Below are 18,308 nucleotides of genomic sequence, written 5' to 3'. Positions count from 1 at the left end.
CCTTTACTTTCTACGTCCAAGCACAGCATGTGAGGGCAGAGATAAGGAGCATGTAAAAATTGTAGAAAGAAATGATTATGTTCAAAGTGGTGTTTCAGTGCTTTGGCACAGTATGACATGTGAGAAGGTCCTGGGTTTGGATTTTGTATGATCTGCCCCTGTGTCTCTGCAAAGACGGCCATGTTTGGTATCAGCCGCTAAAGGCCAGGCTCTCTATAAATACTGATGGGTCAAATACGGGGGACAAGTTTCCCCCAGGAGGATCACTAGTTTGTAGCAGAGCAAACAGAACTTAGTTTAAATCACTAGTCATTATGTCTTCCTAGGTCACAGCACCAAAGAGGAAGTGTGGAGGTTCAGTATAATTTATTTTTAGCAAAATAACAAGCTCACTCTTGGGAGGAAATAATAGGCTGTGTTTTTTTTTTTTTCTTTTTTTTCTGTTTTTGTTTTGCCAAATGCCACCAACATATTCAACTTTTAATGGTAGAAACTAGATCATGTATAAAATGGCATTAATGACTCGCTTTACATTCAGGAATCCTCGGAGGAAATTAAGGACTTGGTTTACTTTCTGTCCTCAAATGTTGATTTCAGATACGATTTCGCAGTGAGTAACTCAAGTATAATTTAATTGTAAATATACTTACAAAGCCACACGAGATCTTGTACGTATTTATTGAAATGACTGAATCCTGATTCCCCTCCTGCGGTTTTCATACACACCACTTCCCTTGTCTCCCGCTCTACAATGAGTGCGTCTGAAACATAATTATAACCTCCATAATAACACTTGCGTGTAGCAGCACACACTTAATTTCTGTTATTCTTTAAAACGGATGCAAGACCCATTATAAACAAAGAAACTGTGAAATGGTCTGATTTTGTCTTTGCGGGTCTCTAAAGGGTTTACTGGTTCTCTCAAAGCAACACAGCAACCTTTAAACTCTTATCAGGCACTGACCCTGGACTGAACTCCACCTCATCACATTTTCATCCTGAAGACTAACAGTGTTCAATATAAAGGAGTTTTTATTCTTACGATACAAGGACAAAACCTACAACTTAAACCACCAATTAAAAACCTTCACTTGATTCATATTTTCCATTCCACTTCATCATATTACACTTTAGTGCTGTTGTTTAACTCTAATGGAAATGTAGGATTATTGCTACAGTTCGCTGAAAAACTCAAATTAGCATTTTGTCCGAATCAACAAACAGCTCCATCTCTAAACAGAAAGAGAGAAAAATATATACATTTAAAAAAAAATAAAACCTCCTCTTTAGTCTTTGATACCAAATATATGGCTGAGTTTGAGTCAATGAAAATATCAAGAAGTTGTAAACAGCTGTACTTTCTTTATATTATATAATATTAATATTTCCTTTATAGGCACACACAACAGTGCAGCTACATCCATCCGTTACCTGTAACTTGCTTATCCTCGTCAGGGTCATGTTGGGGCTGGAGCCTATCCCAGATAACTCTGGACGAGATGCGGGATACACCCCGGACAAGTCGCCGGATCATCAAGGTACATAGAGACAAACAATCGTTCACACTTACGTTCAAACCTACGGCCAATTTAGAGTCACCAATGAACCTGTTAGGTGCATGTCTTTGGACTGTGGGAGGAAGCCGGTGAGAACCCACACAGACACAGGGAGAACATGCAAACTGGCCCCAGCCGAGGTTCAAACCAGGAACCTTCTTGCTGTGAGGCGACTGCACCACCGTGCCACCCCAGTACATCTACAGTACAGTAATGTAGTACTACCAAACTTTTCACCTTATAACCTCATACTTAGTCTCCTTTAAGCTCTTTTTTTTGGTTTCCACCAACTCCCGAGGGACACATTAGCTCTTTAGCTCTTAAATGCTCCATTATGTTCATCAGCTACTTGCCAACGCATACAGAGAATTTTTAGAGATGCTGACAACAGCAACCCACAAGTTGGTAACCCACTGTCTAAATTTATCCTTTCTCTAATTATTTATCTCGGGTCTCTTATCTTTTTGTCGACTAATGCTTTGAACGCATCTCAGAGGAGCTGTTTGGCTTAATTACAACAGCAGTATGAAGACTTGTTTAAATTTAACAGTTTTAACATACCCATGATGCTGTCAGCTCTCTGTGATGACTGATGTAAACATATTGTATACCATACAGCAGCTGAATGCCCTAATAGCTCCACTCCCATTTTCGTACACACAATGACGCATCTAATCAGTGTGACGACGGCGACAGATATTACTCATGTTTCCTGTCAACATTTTAGATGGACTACAGAGTGAGACATCGTTTGTTTTTGTCCGAAACAGCCGGTCAGTTTATGAGAAATCATCTGACGTGGTCATCCAAGGCAATAAAACATGCTCGCAGTATCCCCAGAAAATTGTATTAAAGAGGCACCCTGGTGGCTCACCTGGCAGAGTGCATGCCCCATGTATCAAGTCTGTTTCACCCACCCTTCCTGTTGTCCAGCTGTCACTGTCCAATAAATCATAAACTATCTAAATATCTAAAATATTCTCATCCCTTGCTTAATAAATGTATTTCCACACAGCCAGTGGTGACGTTGTGTCCTAATGGAAGAAGTAGAAGTATTGTCGTTGGTACAGAACAGGTTTAATCCCTCAAACGTTTATCCTGAAACTTATCCTTGTGTCTTCTGATGGATTAGAAACAAATGACAGACTAAGCTGTGACCTTTTTGCTGCTAAGCACACAGCGGCTAAAAAAAACATTAATCTCCCTTGACTTTCACTCACTCTTTGTTGTGCGTCCTAAAGATAATAGCACATGCATGTCAAAGAAACACAAATGTTTACTACACACTGTGCCCACATTAACGGCCCTGTTTGTTTCGTCTTATCTTGACTGATTCAAGGTAGGAAGCTTAGAAGTGCAAATATTCACAGTATTAACTCAGAACAAGACATAAAAGATAATAGTTTGAATTTTCCATTTACAGCACACAAGGATATTTTATAAAAGACACGAATCATTCCAGTAAAGCAGATAAGTGGTAATTATGTTTCTAGGGTTGATAGTTAATCAAACAAATAAAGAAAGCTTTTGTATATTTTCATGAATATGTCATTTATTCAAAATTCTTCTTCTCAAGCAGGACACTTAGATCAAGGTTTTTTGGAAAAATAACACACATTTTATCTTTCAAACATTTCCTAGCAGGCTTGATAAAGACTGTCCCTGAGCTCAAAACCTCTCTGACAGATGAATATTAACACACAGTGTATTACACCAAACATCTGATAATATACAACTTAACATCAAGCATCAACATTAGAGTGCCAAATGTTTATGTGGGCTTTATGTGGATATGTGTACACATATGAGTGTAATATGTGGGGATTAGATGTTTTTGTATTTGAGAAGCCTTAAAACACATAGAAGGAGCACTTGCTGGTTTCATTTGTGGTTTGACGGGGTACTACAATGGGTTCACCTTTCATAAAGTAATGTGCAATTTGATTTTTTGTTAAAGGCAAATCTAGCTGAGATCGAAAAAGAGAAGAGAAGCCATTTGGATTTCATAATACAGTGAAATGGCCAGTTTTTACACAGTAGCTATGTTTCCATCGGACTGCCAAGCAGACTTTATGCAAAGTTTTTGAAATGTCAGAGGAAATGAAACGTAAAGTCAGAGTATTTTCCATCACCTTGGTGGAAACAAATAAATTGGTTTCTTGAATGTCAACAAACACATCTGCAAGAAAACCGGAGGGAATAAAAAAAAAAAGTGTGTCAGTGGTTGTGTTCCCTACATTTCATAGTTTAACCTCAAGACAAAACAAGGAAACTCACTCAGCAATTTGCTATTACGCAAACTATATCCACTAAACTAAAGCAGACAGGCAGCAGATATTATTATTTAACACAAAAGAAGTGCTGATATAAAAAAAAAAAAAGAAAAAAAGTCACAAATGGTTTGCATAAATCTCTTTTCAACAAAGAGATTACACATCTTTGCAACACAGAGGATAATTAAGTGGATTATTCCAGTTCTAGCACACGTTTTAAATTCAAAACACAATTTGCAAAATATGCTTTGATGGAATCACATCTATTGTCTGTCTCTCATTCTCTGTCTGCTGCACTCTCTCTACATGTGTGAGACATCGAGTTGTGAACAATTCAACGCAAGAAAAAAGTATTAAATAAATAAAAAAAAATACACCATTTTCTGAGAAATGACAATCGCATTCACAGACTAGAAACAGAGGAGGTCACAGGCTGTCAGCATGAACACGTGGAAGAAGCAGAGGAAGAAACTCACATTGTTGAGAAGTGGCAGTCAAGGACAATGGTTTTCTATAGCAAGAATAAAAGAGCCATGGCACAGCAGTGGCAGACTGAAAAGGAAATATCGAGAGAAGGAAAGAGGAAGAAATAGTGGAAAAATAGTAAAGTGTAATATCCACACCATGTACATTTAGACTGAATGTGCACCAGAGAATTTAAAAGGCGTAGAAATAATGTACAGTGCACAGTGTCAGAGCAAAAGACAAATTTATTTAGGAATATGTACAACAAGACCATTTTGTCATAGACCCCTGATACAAACCAGGTCCAAAAAATGAAGCATTTATAATGCAAAACCTGTCTTTTATCCAAAGTACTTTACAATTTGCATCTCTTTCATTCACACTATTTCTATCAATGCAGCTCAATAGTGGTGTGCTATACTGCATATTTTGGTACGGATCCGATACCAAGAAAATACAGGCCAGTATCGCCAATACCGATACTTTTCAATAAATAAGGTGGATGCGTCATTGAATTGCTAAATCTCAATTGCAAACAAGAGAGGAACTTAAAGTAAAAGTCGATCTCACCAGGCTAGTATCGATCCAGTATGGATACCGTCTTGCTATTGATATTTGGATTGATCCGCCCACCACTACAGCTCAATGCAGATGTCAAAGATTCTGTACCAATGCAGTGAGTCTGCAGCCTACACAAGTTTTACAGTCTGTTGCTCTCTTGCATTGAAGAATCTTTGGCAAACCAATGTTATAGTGGAGGGAGGCAGAGATCAGCAGCGAATGATAAAAACAAAAAGTACCCAGTGTTTTGAAAGTGGACATCTAAGCACATTTTGGATTTTTTTGGAAGACACGTGCCAACTTGTCCAGCTTTGAGTAGGAAGAGGGTCACTCAATCTATAGCTCACAAAGTGACTTTAGAGAAGCTGCATCATCTGCGAAAAACCAAAGCCCAGGTAATGAAGTAAAAGTCGAACATGCAATACATGAGATTTCTGGACTTCTGTCGTGACTAACACCAAAAGTTGTGTTTATGTACTGAGGTGTTTCACACAGATATTGATATTGAAAAGCTACTTATAGACCGCTGTAGTCGGATTCGGATTTATCTGCCTGCTTGTACTAAAAGATGAGTCATATATTAAATAAAGATACACTGAGAAGCATCCAGAATCGTTAAACAGGTTAAACCAAATTTTTTTTTCTTTGTGAGGTCAGTGAAGATTCACACAGACATCAATTCATGGAAGGGATCATGCAAGCATGGCCTTGCATGCCTGACCTGACCCCCAAGTCCCCAAGGACACTTTAACATGTGGACATGAGATGCTGGAGATTGAACTGCCAAGCCTATGATTAGTGGACAGCATGCTCTCCCACCTGATCCATATATATATTTGTGAGTGGACTGACTCGTTGTTACTCACTTTTAGCTATAGCAGTAGAATACACGTTACACAAGATGCTGTGAAGTCTGACGTCAGTCGAGTTTCATTCAATATATTCAAAGTTTCATTCCATATATTCAAAGGTTCATTTAATTATTCAAGGTTTCATTCAATATATTCAAAGTCTTATTCCATATATTCAAAGGTTCATTCAATATATTCAAGGTTTCATTCAATATATTCAAAGTCTCATTCAATATATTCAAGGTTTCATTCCATATATTCAGACTTCATTCAATATATTCAGACTTCATTCAATATATTCAAAGTTTCATTCAATATATTCAAAGTTTCATTCAATATATTTAAAGTTCCATTCAATATATTCAAAGGTTTAATTTCCTGAACGGCATGGTGACTGATAAGGACTAGTTGCAGAGCTAGTTGGTGAACTAACATGCTTAGATGCTAGTGCCTTCCTGCCACAATAGCTCAACAACTCATCTTTTAATTAGACAAAGATTTAAAAGGGGAATACTTAACATACATATTCATACCATAGATTGCTCACATCAAGATCAACTATCTACAGCTAATATAAAAGCCTTCTTCTATTTTGGACTCTTTGGTTCTTGGTACTCTTAAAGGTCAGCAGTGTCAAGATAGTTTGCTGTTGGTCATTGCACAGATTCCCATGTCATGGTGTTTAAAAATGAAGCTCTGTGAAAAAGAGCCATATGCATTAACTTTGGGCTCAGCAATTTAATAGAAATGTATTGATTTTCATCCAAAATGTTGCTCTTACAAATACCAGACAGAGCCCTTATGGCACTAACATTGTTAATTATGTGCAACTTGGTAAAGCTACTTAAGCTTTGTGCGCGTATTTTAAATTAGCATGAGAAACAGTCAGCTCTGAATAATTACAGGCGCAGCATTTAGAGACAGAAGGAACAGAAGTCTAACCAAACGCTCCGACTGCCTTGATCTCTGTTTGTATTTCTGGTTGTGGGTCGTGTCTCATTTCCCTTTGTGCTTCTTGAATAGAGCGTACAGGATCTTCAAGGTGGCAGCGACGTCCTGAGAGACAATATCTGTCACGAAACACACAGGAGACATTTAGTGAGTATTTATAATGCGGCATCAGCACCTACCAACCCGGTGAGGCAGTGAAAACATGAGAATGCTTTCACCAACATTAGCTAATAACCGTTCTCACAGGTCATAGATCAGGACCAAAAAAAAAAAAAACTACGATATTAGATGGAAATTTAATCAATACGTCCTTGGTGATATGAGATCCCGACAAAATTGCCCTCTGTTGTGAGATGCACTAACTGAATGAATGTGACATAAAGATCGACTCCACCACTGGCTAACCTCATTAATGCACGCTGCGTGCTCCAGTTTTAGACCTTGGGTGCTGGGATTTCTCATTCCATCACAGCAATTATGCCGGTAATTAAAAAGACACTAAAAATGAATTAAATTAGCCACTTGCTCATGGCTTAGATTAATTGTGCCGGCCCTTATATTAACAGTTATCGTGTTGAGGATTTACTCAACAATTACTGACCATACGTGGCTGGCAGGCAGAGGAAGTTTTAGTGATGGTGAAGGAGAGATTGAAGCTCAGAGACGCTTGCAGAGCTTTTTGTCATTAATGGATCTGCGGGGAAGTGAAGCAGATCCACTTGCTACTGAGTGATCACACACTGAGACAATCAGTAACTCACTGACTCAGTCACTTCTCTTCTTCTTTCTCTTTTCTGATCGATTTCCTCCACACAGCCAAAAGTGGACACCCAAATGTGCTTGTTGCCCACCTCGTTCCCTCTATACCAGTTCGATTTTTTGGAGCCTGGCTGCAGTGATTTGTTCCCATTCAACCTCAAGAGTATCAGTAAGGCTGGGCACTGATGTTGGAAGGTGAGGCCTGGTACTCAGTCGGTGTTGCATTTCATCTGAAATGTGTTGGGCTCTGTGCGGGTTTTTCCACAACAAACTGGGGAAAACATTTTGTTATGGACCTCACTAAGACTCCAGAACACACTTAATTTGAGATATTTAGTGCTTTTATTGTATTTTAATTTCTCTGTTAAGCATTTTGGTGAAATTAGTCATACAAATTAAGTAACATCCAAACATAGCCGACCCTCTTTTAGGTCCCTGGACAGTGTTCCCTGTTTGACTGTGGTGAAGGGATAGTGCAAGAATATCACACTAGAAAGACGTAAGTAACTTTCTAAGACTGCAATTTGATTTGACTGACAAGACTGCTGAAGCCTCATTTCTCATTCTTGCACAGAATGACGACTGGAGAAATTGGTTCTCCATCACTTACATTAAAATAGATTTATAAATGAATCTTTTGATGGACAGCGTGAACAAGAGGAAAGATTAGAGCAAATAAAAGTTTCATTGTTCATATGAGCACCTGAATATTTAAGACGGACAGACTTTTCTTTCAGGAGTTTTGTTAACTGAAACTAAGTCATCTAACTCAGGCCATGAAAAAATAGACTTATACTACTTATTTATTACAGTACAGTACAACAAGTATTGCATCTCATGTTAAAAGTTGGTGGTCCTGATCGTTTAGTGGTTAAGTTTAGTGGCATCTGTCTCTCCTTTAACTTCCACTGTCTCACAAAGACAAATATAATAATAATTCAATTAATTACATCAGTGGACGGACTCTTAAATCAACATATATATTCCATGGTAACAGTATTTAACAGATTAATTCTGTTCTTGTGTTTTACTAGTAAACTTTTTCTTTGATCTGTCGTTCATTGAGTGTATCTAACAGTGAAGTACAACCCTGTCTCCAAAAAAGTTGAGAGTGTGTACAGAGTGTTGTTAAAAGAAGAAGTGATGCAACGGAGTGGTAAACATCACCCTGTCACAACTATTTTAAAAAACATGCCGCTGGATCAAAATTTAAAATGGACATATAACTTTCTAAAAAGAATAAAATCAGCTTTAGTTTCAACATTTGATCTTTTGTTTTTGTGCTATTATTAATTAACTATGTGTCATGTTGCACATTTTGTTTCTATTTACAACAGTGTTGTAGTACTTGAACTTATTTGTAGTCACCAAATCACCAAATGTACAAACAGACATTTTACCTGAATATTAAGATTGTTAAATTAAGGAGGAGGAGAATGATTTTCAAAAACTCTACATGCTCATGATTATTTGGATCAATGTTCAAACTCCTAAATTTATGCTACATATCATGAACTTGTGATTTTACAATTAGAAATCTGATAACCGGCAGTTATGGATGAAGAAAATAGTAAAACTTCAGTGGACAGATACAGTCAGAATATTTCTGGCATATGTCTGATAACTTGGAGATATACACTGACAGTCCTCATGAATACAGATGATATAGCTTCCTCCAGAAACACACACTTACACACACACACATGCACACAAAGTAGATGTAGCCATAGCAGTCAGGTTAAATGCCTGTGTCTATCAGCAGGCACCAGGGTGCCATGGTCCCCCTGAGATTGTCTCCTTCGCTGTTCCTCTCTAAATGAATGATGATGACCTCGAAGTGAGCCAATCATCTGCAGAGATACTTGAGTTGCGCTCATTCATATTCTGCAAGCAATTCCATCTTTCCCTCCAAAACACTGTCAAACCCGCACTCCACCGAGCATTGGAGATTAATTCAAACTACCCAGGCGATCCCCCCGCCGCGCCTCACATACAAACAGATTTTGGTGTTTCCCTGTCACACAGATAAATGCTCTTGATAGAGGATATCTTCTGAATTACTTTGACAGTGCTGTCTTGGAGCTTCGGGGTTATTTTTTTCCCTGTTGCAATTATTTTACTCCTCCTGTTTTTGTATTCCCATCCTCTGTGCCTGGCATTTTAATTAGATTTAATCTGTTGTGCACGAGGCAGAGTGGGTATTGTGTGAACAGTTTGTGTTATTTCCTCACCTTGGGGATCAACATTCGACACCTGAAGGCCGGTGTCAGTAAGGAGGTCCAAGGCCAAAGTCACATTGTGAAGCTGCAGGTTTAAAGAAATAGAAACGTCAAACATTTTAACAACTACGATTCACCGAGCCTTGAGAAAGCGTTGCTTTAATTATTGCTTTTATTGCAGTAGTCAAACAATTTGCTAAAAGAGTTACATGAGAAGATTGACTTTCATTACCGCGCATTAAGTCTGGAGCTAGAACAAGGTTCATTTCTAAATCACTGTATGTGTATGAATGAAACAAACAAGATATAATGTGTTTCTTAGTAACCGTCAAAGGCTTACCATCTTCAAGTTAGGCAAAGATAACCACCTCAAAGTACTTAACAGATATGAAGGTGGCATCATCCCATAATCCAACTCTTGGTAAAAACATTAGTAAAAAGAAAGTTTCCCAAATATTGATGTCTTTTGCTTTAATAATGGGAGATGATGAGGATGTGGTTTAGCATTTGGTTCTTTCATTAATTTACCTATATATCAGTAGAGTGAAATCATGTGACTGACTGACAGATTGTGACTTATCAGGTATATCAAGTTGAGACATTGGATTTTCAGCTTAATGCTAGGAGAAAACTAGGAGAAAGACGTGCAGGAGAACCATTTACATACGATGATTTATCAGTAAACCAAATCTGTATCTATTTTGCATATTTGTTGCGTTTCAATGATTTTATAATAGTCAAATATAAAATCATAAAGACAATCTGAATCAAACAGATGTAATAAACACATTAGGAAACTGTATCAGACACAATCTACCTTAATTTACAATAACATGTGTTTAACAGCGTCCACTATGAAATGCCACTGTGTCTTTATATAGTAAGTTATTCATAAACTCATCATATCAGTGATAAAAGAGTCAGTTTTTCATAGACTCACTCTACTGCTTCAAGTAAAGTTAGATCAAAGATGTAATTATAACACAGTAGTAATTATGCATCTGCTTGTATTATTAGATATTAAAATATTAATTTTTATCATATAATATATCGTAATATAGGCACAGCTTGGGTTCAGGTTTCAGTACTGTAGCTCATTATCCACCATGCTGTTGTGGGAAATCACATTAGCTCAAATGAAAAATTAAAAAATATGTATGTATGTATCCTGATCTTAGTCCTTTTCAATAATCTACATCTACAATTTCACAAAATATGATATCAAAAATTAAATAAATTGTAACTGTAACTGGTCGTATCTCTTTTGAACCGCTGATTTTTAACAAATAAATATTTTGTGAAACCCACAAGGCTGAAACAAGATGATGATAAAGTTAAAGTGTCTATGCAGTAATAACTTATCACCTCTCTGAGGATACTCATCCTCGTCATACTAATGTGTCAGGAATCCATATTGAATCCATACTGTACCATCTCAGAGGGACTGACGGGGGTCAGGTTGAAGTCATGGAGCGGGATAAAGAAGCCTTCCAGCTGTCCAATCAGCAGCAGCAGAATCACACCATCAGCAAACTAAACAGAAAACACACAGGCTGTTGGAGTCTGTCCAGGAATGGCCGATATAATCTCAGGGGAAGTAATCAATTGCTTCTTTTTCTTCTTCTTTTTTTACAGGACAGTGTTTAGCTTACCTGTTTGTCCATATCAGCCACCTGCAGACCCATGGTTGACATATTCTGGTTGACAAAGTGTAAGATGGCCTGAAAGTGGGAAAAAAAATGAGGTTAGGAAGTCTGAAATATAAGCTTATCTGACATATTAAAGTAATAATGTGTTTCATTTTTAATCAAAAGTAGACAAACGCTTTAGTTTATAAGAGTTAGAAGGATTATATGGTCTGACAGCGGCAATAAAACACGCTTGCCATTTGCTTGGGAGAGCCCTTGTAGAGATAGAGTACCTATAGGGAATTATCACTTGAATCTGCAGCTAGGCTTTACAGAGGTTTATAGAGAGCTCTTTGTTTAGCTGTCTGACCACAGCTGCTTTGGTTCACCCTAACCACATTCATAGCACTCCTCATAGCACAGGAACTAATAAACCCACTGTGCACTACCTGCTCAGCATCAAACAGCAGTCAGACAGCAGCTATAGCAACTAGAAAGATTCAGATATTTTCCTCTGGAGTTGGTAGAGACCAATTAACCGTATAACTTAATTTTTCATATTCAATTATGTTTAAGCGCCACAAGTTTTCAGCCTCTATATGCTGCTTTTTGCTCAGTTTTACATCTTTGGACTGGTTTTTGCCGATCAGTTAATTGTTGAAGTCACTAATAAGTTGAATATTTTAGGTTTTGGAAAATTCTATAGTTATTTAACTTTCTTAACGGCACAACATTTGCTCTTTCGATGACCGTGGTGGTGGTGAGAGAGTTAACTCCTTAAACATCCCTCAGCACTTCTCGTCTCTTTGTTATACCTTCTTCACAGTGTTGACCTTGTGAGTTTCAAGCTTCAGCAGTTGCTCAATTGGGTCTTCCTCTGAGTGCAGACAGGTCAGAAAAGTGTGTTAAAGTCATTGTACGCCGTAATGCCGTTTCGATGACATACAAGACGTGAAGTCAGCTCAACCTCTGACCACTCTTTACTCACTTTCAGTATTGCTGAGGGAGTCCGAGCCCACATCTCTGTTGAAAGGGGCCAAAAAAGATATATATATGAGGTGAACGCTGTGTTTTTCTCACAACCACATAATCACACAGGATTGAAATGTGGCCCACCTTTTCTCTGTCAGGACCTCCGTCTGTATTTCTGATTTGATTCCACTTTTGTTTGTCTGGATGAAAAATTTAAAGCGAACCGAAATTGAGCAGCAATCCCTCAAGGTGTGTTTAAGACAGATTTTAAAGAGCAGAAGCTCGAGCTGAGACTCACTTCCACAAGTATGACTTCAACCTTCACGTTCAATGGCAGATCCAGTTCAGGCTGGAAACATCTCACCATGGCAACCAGCAGATGAATAGTGGCCAAAAGGTCTTTGTTGTGGATGACTGACAGGCGAGCAGCAGAGAACAAAACACAGAGACAACAAGTTGCATTGATATGACAGAACTCACCACCTCCCTAGTGCAGAAGCAAAGAAAGGCCAAAAAGATCTGAATCTTATAAACTGTCATTTACTGCTTTAACGTATAAGATTTTCATGAAATCAAACTGAATGTTTGATATTATTTATGTTGGCATTTTTTTCAACAATAGCCTTTCTATGGATGTGTATGTTCTGTAGTTACGCTGCCTCTAAATATTGTCGTTTTTATTGTCAGTGGTGAAGTTTGCAGAGGTCAAACTCCAGCAACACTAAAGTAGTATTATTGTATCTTGTGACACAGACTCGCGTCTTTATACTACACGTGTTGATAGAGTTTAGACCTCTTTAGACTTCTCCTCTCCGTGCACGTGTGGGAAGCAGGTGAAGTCGTGCCAGAAATCTTCCCTATGCTTAGTGGTGGAGTCTGTGCCAGGGATTCGCAGGAAAAAGGTGCAGCGTATCTTCCAGCATTAGTATTTTTAACTTTATACTAGCCTCACTGTTTACTGTTCACTTTCCTATTGAAGGTTTTTAGAAGAGTTTCAGGAACAGGACCACACCTCAACCGTGCCACTTCCGACATTCCTACAAATACCTTCCTAATGCTCTCGGCCTCTTTCGCTCTCATATTCTGCACCTCTTCTGCCCACTTTGTTTCCTTTCCCCATTTCTTCTCTCCTTCCTACTCTTTATAGGTCCTTGAGGAGGGTCCTATGGTGGTTTCCGCACCAACAGACCGAGGAAGCACAAGAGTTTACACTTCAATCAATTGCTTATAAAAATTCAAATCATTGTGGCATTTCTTCCCTTCCCTAACCCAGCACCAGAAAAAAAAAGACTGATCCTCTGACAGTTTTATTAAAACAGAACCCCATAATGTCAGTAGAATTTTATCTCCACCAAATCCCTCACAGTTGGTGTAAGCTAACATGGCACCCTCGAGCAAGCACCAAATCCTGTTGTAATGCAAAGTCGCTGCCAGAAGACAGAACAGAACATTTGTTGACTTGTTGCTTCGTTTGTTGAATCCCAGTCGGCTGCATGACTCACGTTTGACGTTCCACTTGATCCGGCTGCTGTCCTGCAGGCCCAGTCTCTTGTCCAACTCCTCCAGGACCACTTCCAGCTTGTGGATCTGAGCAGTGGTGGTCATTGCCATCTCTTCCACAGGCAAGTGCACGCCGGCCAACTTTGCTGTGGAAATCAGGAAACGAACATCTGTAATTTTAGAGTTTAACTACCAAGGACTGTGTTTTGGATGTAAAAAAAACAAAAAACAAGGGGAAACATTTGTTAACGTCGTGAAATTGAAGTAAGGCGATGATAAAAAACTGTAAAATTCGTAAGAATGTGTATTAACTCACACAGCAGGTGATGAAGCACCAGTCCATCGTACAGATCCTCCTCCAGATTCTGAACCACTATGTGCTCTGCTTTCAGAGTGCTATTGATCCAATAAACCAATGTCTACCAAGACACAATTTATCGCACAGTCAGATGCATCGAACACTTTCAGCTTCTTGCATACATTTTTTTTCTGTTGCCAAATGAAAAACAGCGTGAAATCTCATTTTTTAAAATTCACCCCATCAATTTTCAGAGATAATATGATCCTGAAGTAGGTGGAAATGATGACAAATACAAAGTACTCTCCCCAAACAACTGATATTTCATCTGTTTGTCATCCCATCTCTACATATGAGATTTGCCAGGCTTACTGAGTTATTTATTCATTCATTGCCACTTGCGTGAAGCACTTGTGCTGCCATCTTTTCCCAATCAAAATGTGTTTAAAAGTCAAATCCGGCAGACTCTGCCGACTCCTCGTCGTGACTCTCTGATCTGTCTCCCATCACCTCTGATAATTATGTTCATTAAAATTTCACTGATCCTTCCACCACTCTCTACCCTGCATCAGATATTATTCATGCTCTTCACAGCACACATACATGCAAGGTCGGTAATGTATTTCCTGTGTAGCATTTATCTCCAGCTCACTGAGGACATAAAAAGGAGAGTCTTGAATCTGTGGTTGTCCAGGGTTGGATGTTAGAGTAAATGTTAAATAGGAGATGGAGATTCAAACAAAGGTTTATATGTAGATGACAGGAATTAATCTCTTACCTCCTTTAGCTTTTCAAGTTTGGGGTCTTTTAAAGATGCTGGCTGAATGAGCTTCTTTTTCCCTGCTGTGTGAATATACAATATAATTGTTACTCCCTCATCATTTCTTACACTTTGAATATCATATTTATTAAAAGGAAACACCCCTTAGTAATAAAAACAAAATTGTATTTCCCTCTCTCTATAGGGTAGGGAAAGTATAAAGTGAAGTAAAAGTACCTCAAAGTTGACCTTAATTTTGAAATGCATGTCTTACATGCAACTGGGTGTAAATTATTTATGTTTCTGACAGCCAGAGTCCTGAAACTTTCACGAACCGTGTAATAAATAACACCAGATACTTAGTCTGCATTGTTTTGTTGTCAATCTTACATTACTGAGGTGTGATATTGCAGTTTAATATTGCTCTAATCAATATTTTTCTTATATTAACTATGGATTAAATAACTGAAATGTGAATGGTGCAACTTTTAGTGACAAATCCACAGATAATTACCAGAATCAAGTGCAAAAGATTTCAATGTTTTTATATATTTATATATCAATTCTTTATATCCCCTCTTTAAACAGAGTTGTTTTCAGATGCAATCAGCTGTTTCCAGGCAAAAAACCTATGGAAGCTAGACATTGTTTGCAACTAGCTGGTGAACATAGTAGAGCATTTATCAGGTAACGGGCCAGATATTTACTCCAGAGGTGGTAAAAAGAGAGTGAATATTGGACTAGTTTTCATCAAGCGGCTACAAACACAACTCTAAATGAATGCTAATGTTGCTCTGTAACAGCTGGAGGTTCAAATATGAAATTATTTCCTTCAGAGTTTAGCACAACAACTTACAATGTTACTCAAAGCTGGCCCCAAAAATCTGTTATTGCAGGTTTAAGTACAGATTGGCTTTTAAATGTCTCTACTGCATTACCTCATGATGATAATGTTTGCAAAAACTCAAAAGTTAATGATGCAAAATGAATGTTCATTAGAAGGGATTGCACAACGCAAAGTCTGCTGATAGATCTGCATATTAAAGCAAAAGGAAACAGATGGATTCTCAGAAGTGGTTGTGTTAAAAATGTCTAAAATACAACAGGGTCATTCACAAAATTATTAACGGTTGTGGGAAGGATAGAAAACCTGAAAACACGCAAGATTACCTTTAAAGGACAAATCTAAAGGCTGATTTGAAACTTGAGCAGTCCTGAATGAGACAAATCAAGTGGACAATACCACACTGTACTATACAAATCATGACTGACTGACATAGGTGGGTAACAGGATATTTAGCTGCTGACTGAATACACACATACCCTGAAAATCCTCAATGTCCAAAGGGTCTTCCTCTTTGTGATACTCAAACACTGCGGCCTCCATCATTTCGCCTCAAGGCGAGATACACACCAGCTGTCAAGAAAACCTGCAGAGGAGTCAATCGTGAGAAGAAGCGCTTTAAAACAAACCACCGAAGACTGAAGAAACACTTCAATCAACATCTTTGGTAGAAAGTTTCTCTCTCAGCAGGAGCTCACTCGACCACCATTGCTCAGTTTTAAAGAGTTTCTGACCAGCAGTGGATAATGCTGATTGCAGTGCCAGGCAGCTTACTGTTGTGTTCATCCGAAATTGCTGCTTTACTACAAAGAAAAAACACCAAGAGATGGGCTTTGTACTTTTTCTTTTTCTTTTTTAAGATGACTAAAAACGCAGAGGAGCACAGGAGTCTGAACCAAAAAAAGGAAGAAGTTTCATCACTTCCTTTTTCTCTTTTTCAGTGGCGCACAGCTCTCTGAACAGATCAAGGACTGTGTATCCCTCCACAGATCTGCAGGGCTGCACCTCTCTCTCTCTCTCTCTCCCTCTCTGAACATTTTGAATCATATGGCCTGGGACCAAGCACAGCACAACACATAAAGCAACACAGTCTGACAAAACAGAAGTGACCTGGAACATGTCACACTGTTGTTTCCTGGATCTGGAGAGACTAGAGCAAAGCCTCGGTGTACGACTTTTACTTATCCTGTGTGTGTGGCTTCCTTTTCCTGGGGTTGACAGTAAGTTTTAAACAAGGTCATAAACAAAAAGAGTTGTTTTTTTTTAATAAGCTTACCTTCAGTACTCGACTCGACAGAGTCGGGTGACTTCAGCTGAATTGAGTTCCTTAACTGATGTCGACTCCTGTCAAAACAACGAAATAAGAAGTGGAGGGTTGTTCTCAATCTAAGTAAGCCTCTTGTGAATTCTATCAACACAAAAGGTCTCACTGCACTCTATTTCAAACTGCTGCTTTAAAAGAAAATAACATGTCACCGGGGCGAAAGGGAAGATAAGCACAAATGAGAGGATGTGGCAGAAGAAGAAGGTAGCACTTCCTCTTTTTGATACTGGCTTTGCAGAGTGTTTTCAGATAGGGGCGTTTATGTTCTCGGTCACGAACAGCATTTGAGACTTTAATAATAAGTGCGTGTCGAGTGAAATAAAAACAGGGAAGACTCTCGGGTACAAATGTATTGTTTGGAAAGCCACACTTCAGGAGGGCCCCGAGAAAAACGTGACACTCCGAGGCCTGAACCACTCAGGCTCGGCTCACACATCTCCATCTGTGATCGGATCAATTTGCTGTCATCTGGTGTCCGGCCTTCTCCATTCTCCGGGCAAGAAAGCGAGAGAAAGAGATAGAGACAACAAAACAACAAGCTCTGTATGTGCACCGGCTTTGTTGAAGAAAAGGAAAAAAGGACCACCCATCAGCCAGACGAAGGGGCAATTTGGGGGGGATGTGGAAGGTTACCATAGCAACAAAAGAACGAGACAAGAAAATAACAGCCTAAAATAAACCCATAATTCCTTTACCTAAACTCAAATTGCAGGAATTGGCTGTTCCAAAGCCAATCTCGTTCAAAAGCCAAAGCAAATCTAACCTATCACACAAGTACGAGATAAAATGAAATTCTCATTCCGTTTGATTCCAGGCATTTATTTCTTGATTGGCAAGATAAAAAAAAAAGAGGGGGGGATGAGCCATCCAGAGAGAGCACAGTATAGGCTGACTCATCCACTCTCTCAATAATTCAGCCTGACTCTAAAATGGATGAGTAGTCGTGCATTGTACGTCTTAGCAGGTCTCCAGGTGGCACCGCCCGGCCAGCTCTGCTTCAGGAGAGATCCAAGCCTCCTCGGAGACGCCTGTGAAAGGCCGGTCAATACCGAGATACTCTAGACTGGAGCCTCCTGGGACGTCGAGAGCACACTGCACTTAAGGCAGAAGGCAACAGCACCGGCTTTTAAATATGGCTTGAGTTGTGGTGTGCATAGTTCAGAGTAAACAAGAACTGTTCACAGCTCCTGCAGGTGTAAAAGCGATTATACTGCAGAGCTATAGTAAGAATATACAAAGCATTTTATAATATATAATATACACAGCATTTTCAAGTCTCTTGAAGATTAATAGCTCGACATTTTTGGAAATATGTATATTTGCTTGCTTCTCGAGAGTTAAATTAGA

At 38.8% G+C, this 18,308-nt stretch overlaps 1 protein-coding gene across 2 annotated transcripts; it reads right to left on the bottom strand.

Annotated features, from left to right (window-relative positions):
• Positions 1–5,994: 5,994 nt before the first annotated feature.
• On the bottom strand, positions 5,995–17,181 carry parvg (parvin, gamma). 2 transcript variants are annotated; one of them, XM_010752227.3, is made up of 13 exons: positions 16,914–17,181; positions 16,117–16,223; positions 14,812–14,873; positions 14,052–14,154; positions 13,738–13,881; positions 12,534–12,649; positions 12,380–12,435; positions 12,252–12,286; positions 12,079–12,140; positions 11,288–11,356; positions 11,067–11,168; positions 9,648–9,720; positions 5,995–6,776 (listed from the first exon to the last, which is right to left on the bottom strand). In XM_010752227.3, exons 2-13 carry the CDS (start codon positions 16,181–16,183, stop codon positions 6,703–6,705), a joined length of 963 nt encoding a protein of 320 aa, XP_010750529.2. In that variant the 5' UTR covers positions 16,184–16,223; positions 16,914–17,181; the 3' UTR covers positions 5,995–6,702. The 2 variants fall into 2 exon arrangements, with proteins under 2 accessions (XP_010750529.2, XP_010750528.2); XM_010752226.3 differs by having other exon boundaries at positions 14,812–14,876; positions 16,914–17,180.
• Positions 17,182–18,308: the final 1,127 nt, after the last annotated feature.

Source organism: Larimichthys crocea, chromosome XXI (assembly GCF_000972845.2).
Source record: "Larimichthys crocea isolate SSNF chromosome XXI, L_crocea_2.0, whole genome shotgun sequence".
NCBI lineage: Eukaryota > Metazoa > Chordata > Actinopteri > Sciaenidae > Larimichthys > Larimichthys crocea.
The sequence above is the reverse complement of the archived record's forward strand: the minus strand, read 5'-3'. Positions and strand labels throughout refer to the sequence as shown.

Coding starts and splice junctions, on each gene's coding strand:
- parvg (XM_010752226.3), bottom strand. CDS start 16,183: ATGATGGAGGCCGCAGTGTTTGAGTATCACAAAGAGGAAGACCCTTTG. Junction 14,155..14,811: donor AACTTGAAAAGCTAAAGGAG/GTAAGAGATTAA, acceptor GTGTCTTGGTAG/ACATTGGTTTATTGGATCAA. Junction 6,777..9,647: donor GTCGAATGTTGATCCCCAAG/GTGAGGAAATAA, acceptor GTTTCGTGACAG/ATATTGTCTCTCAGGACGTC.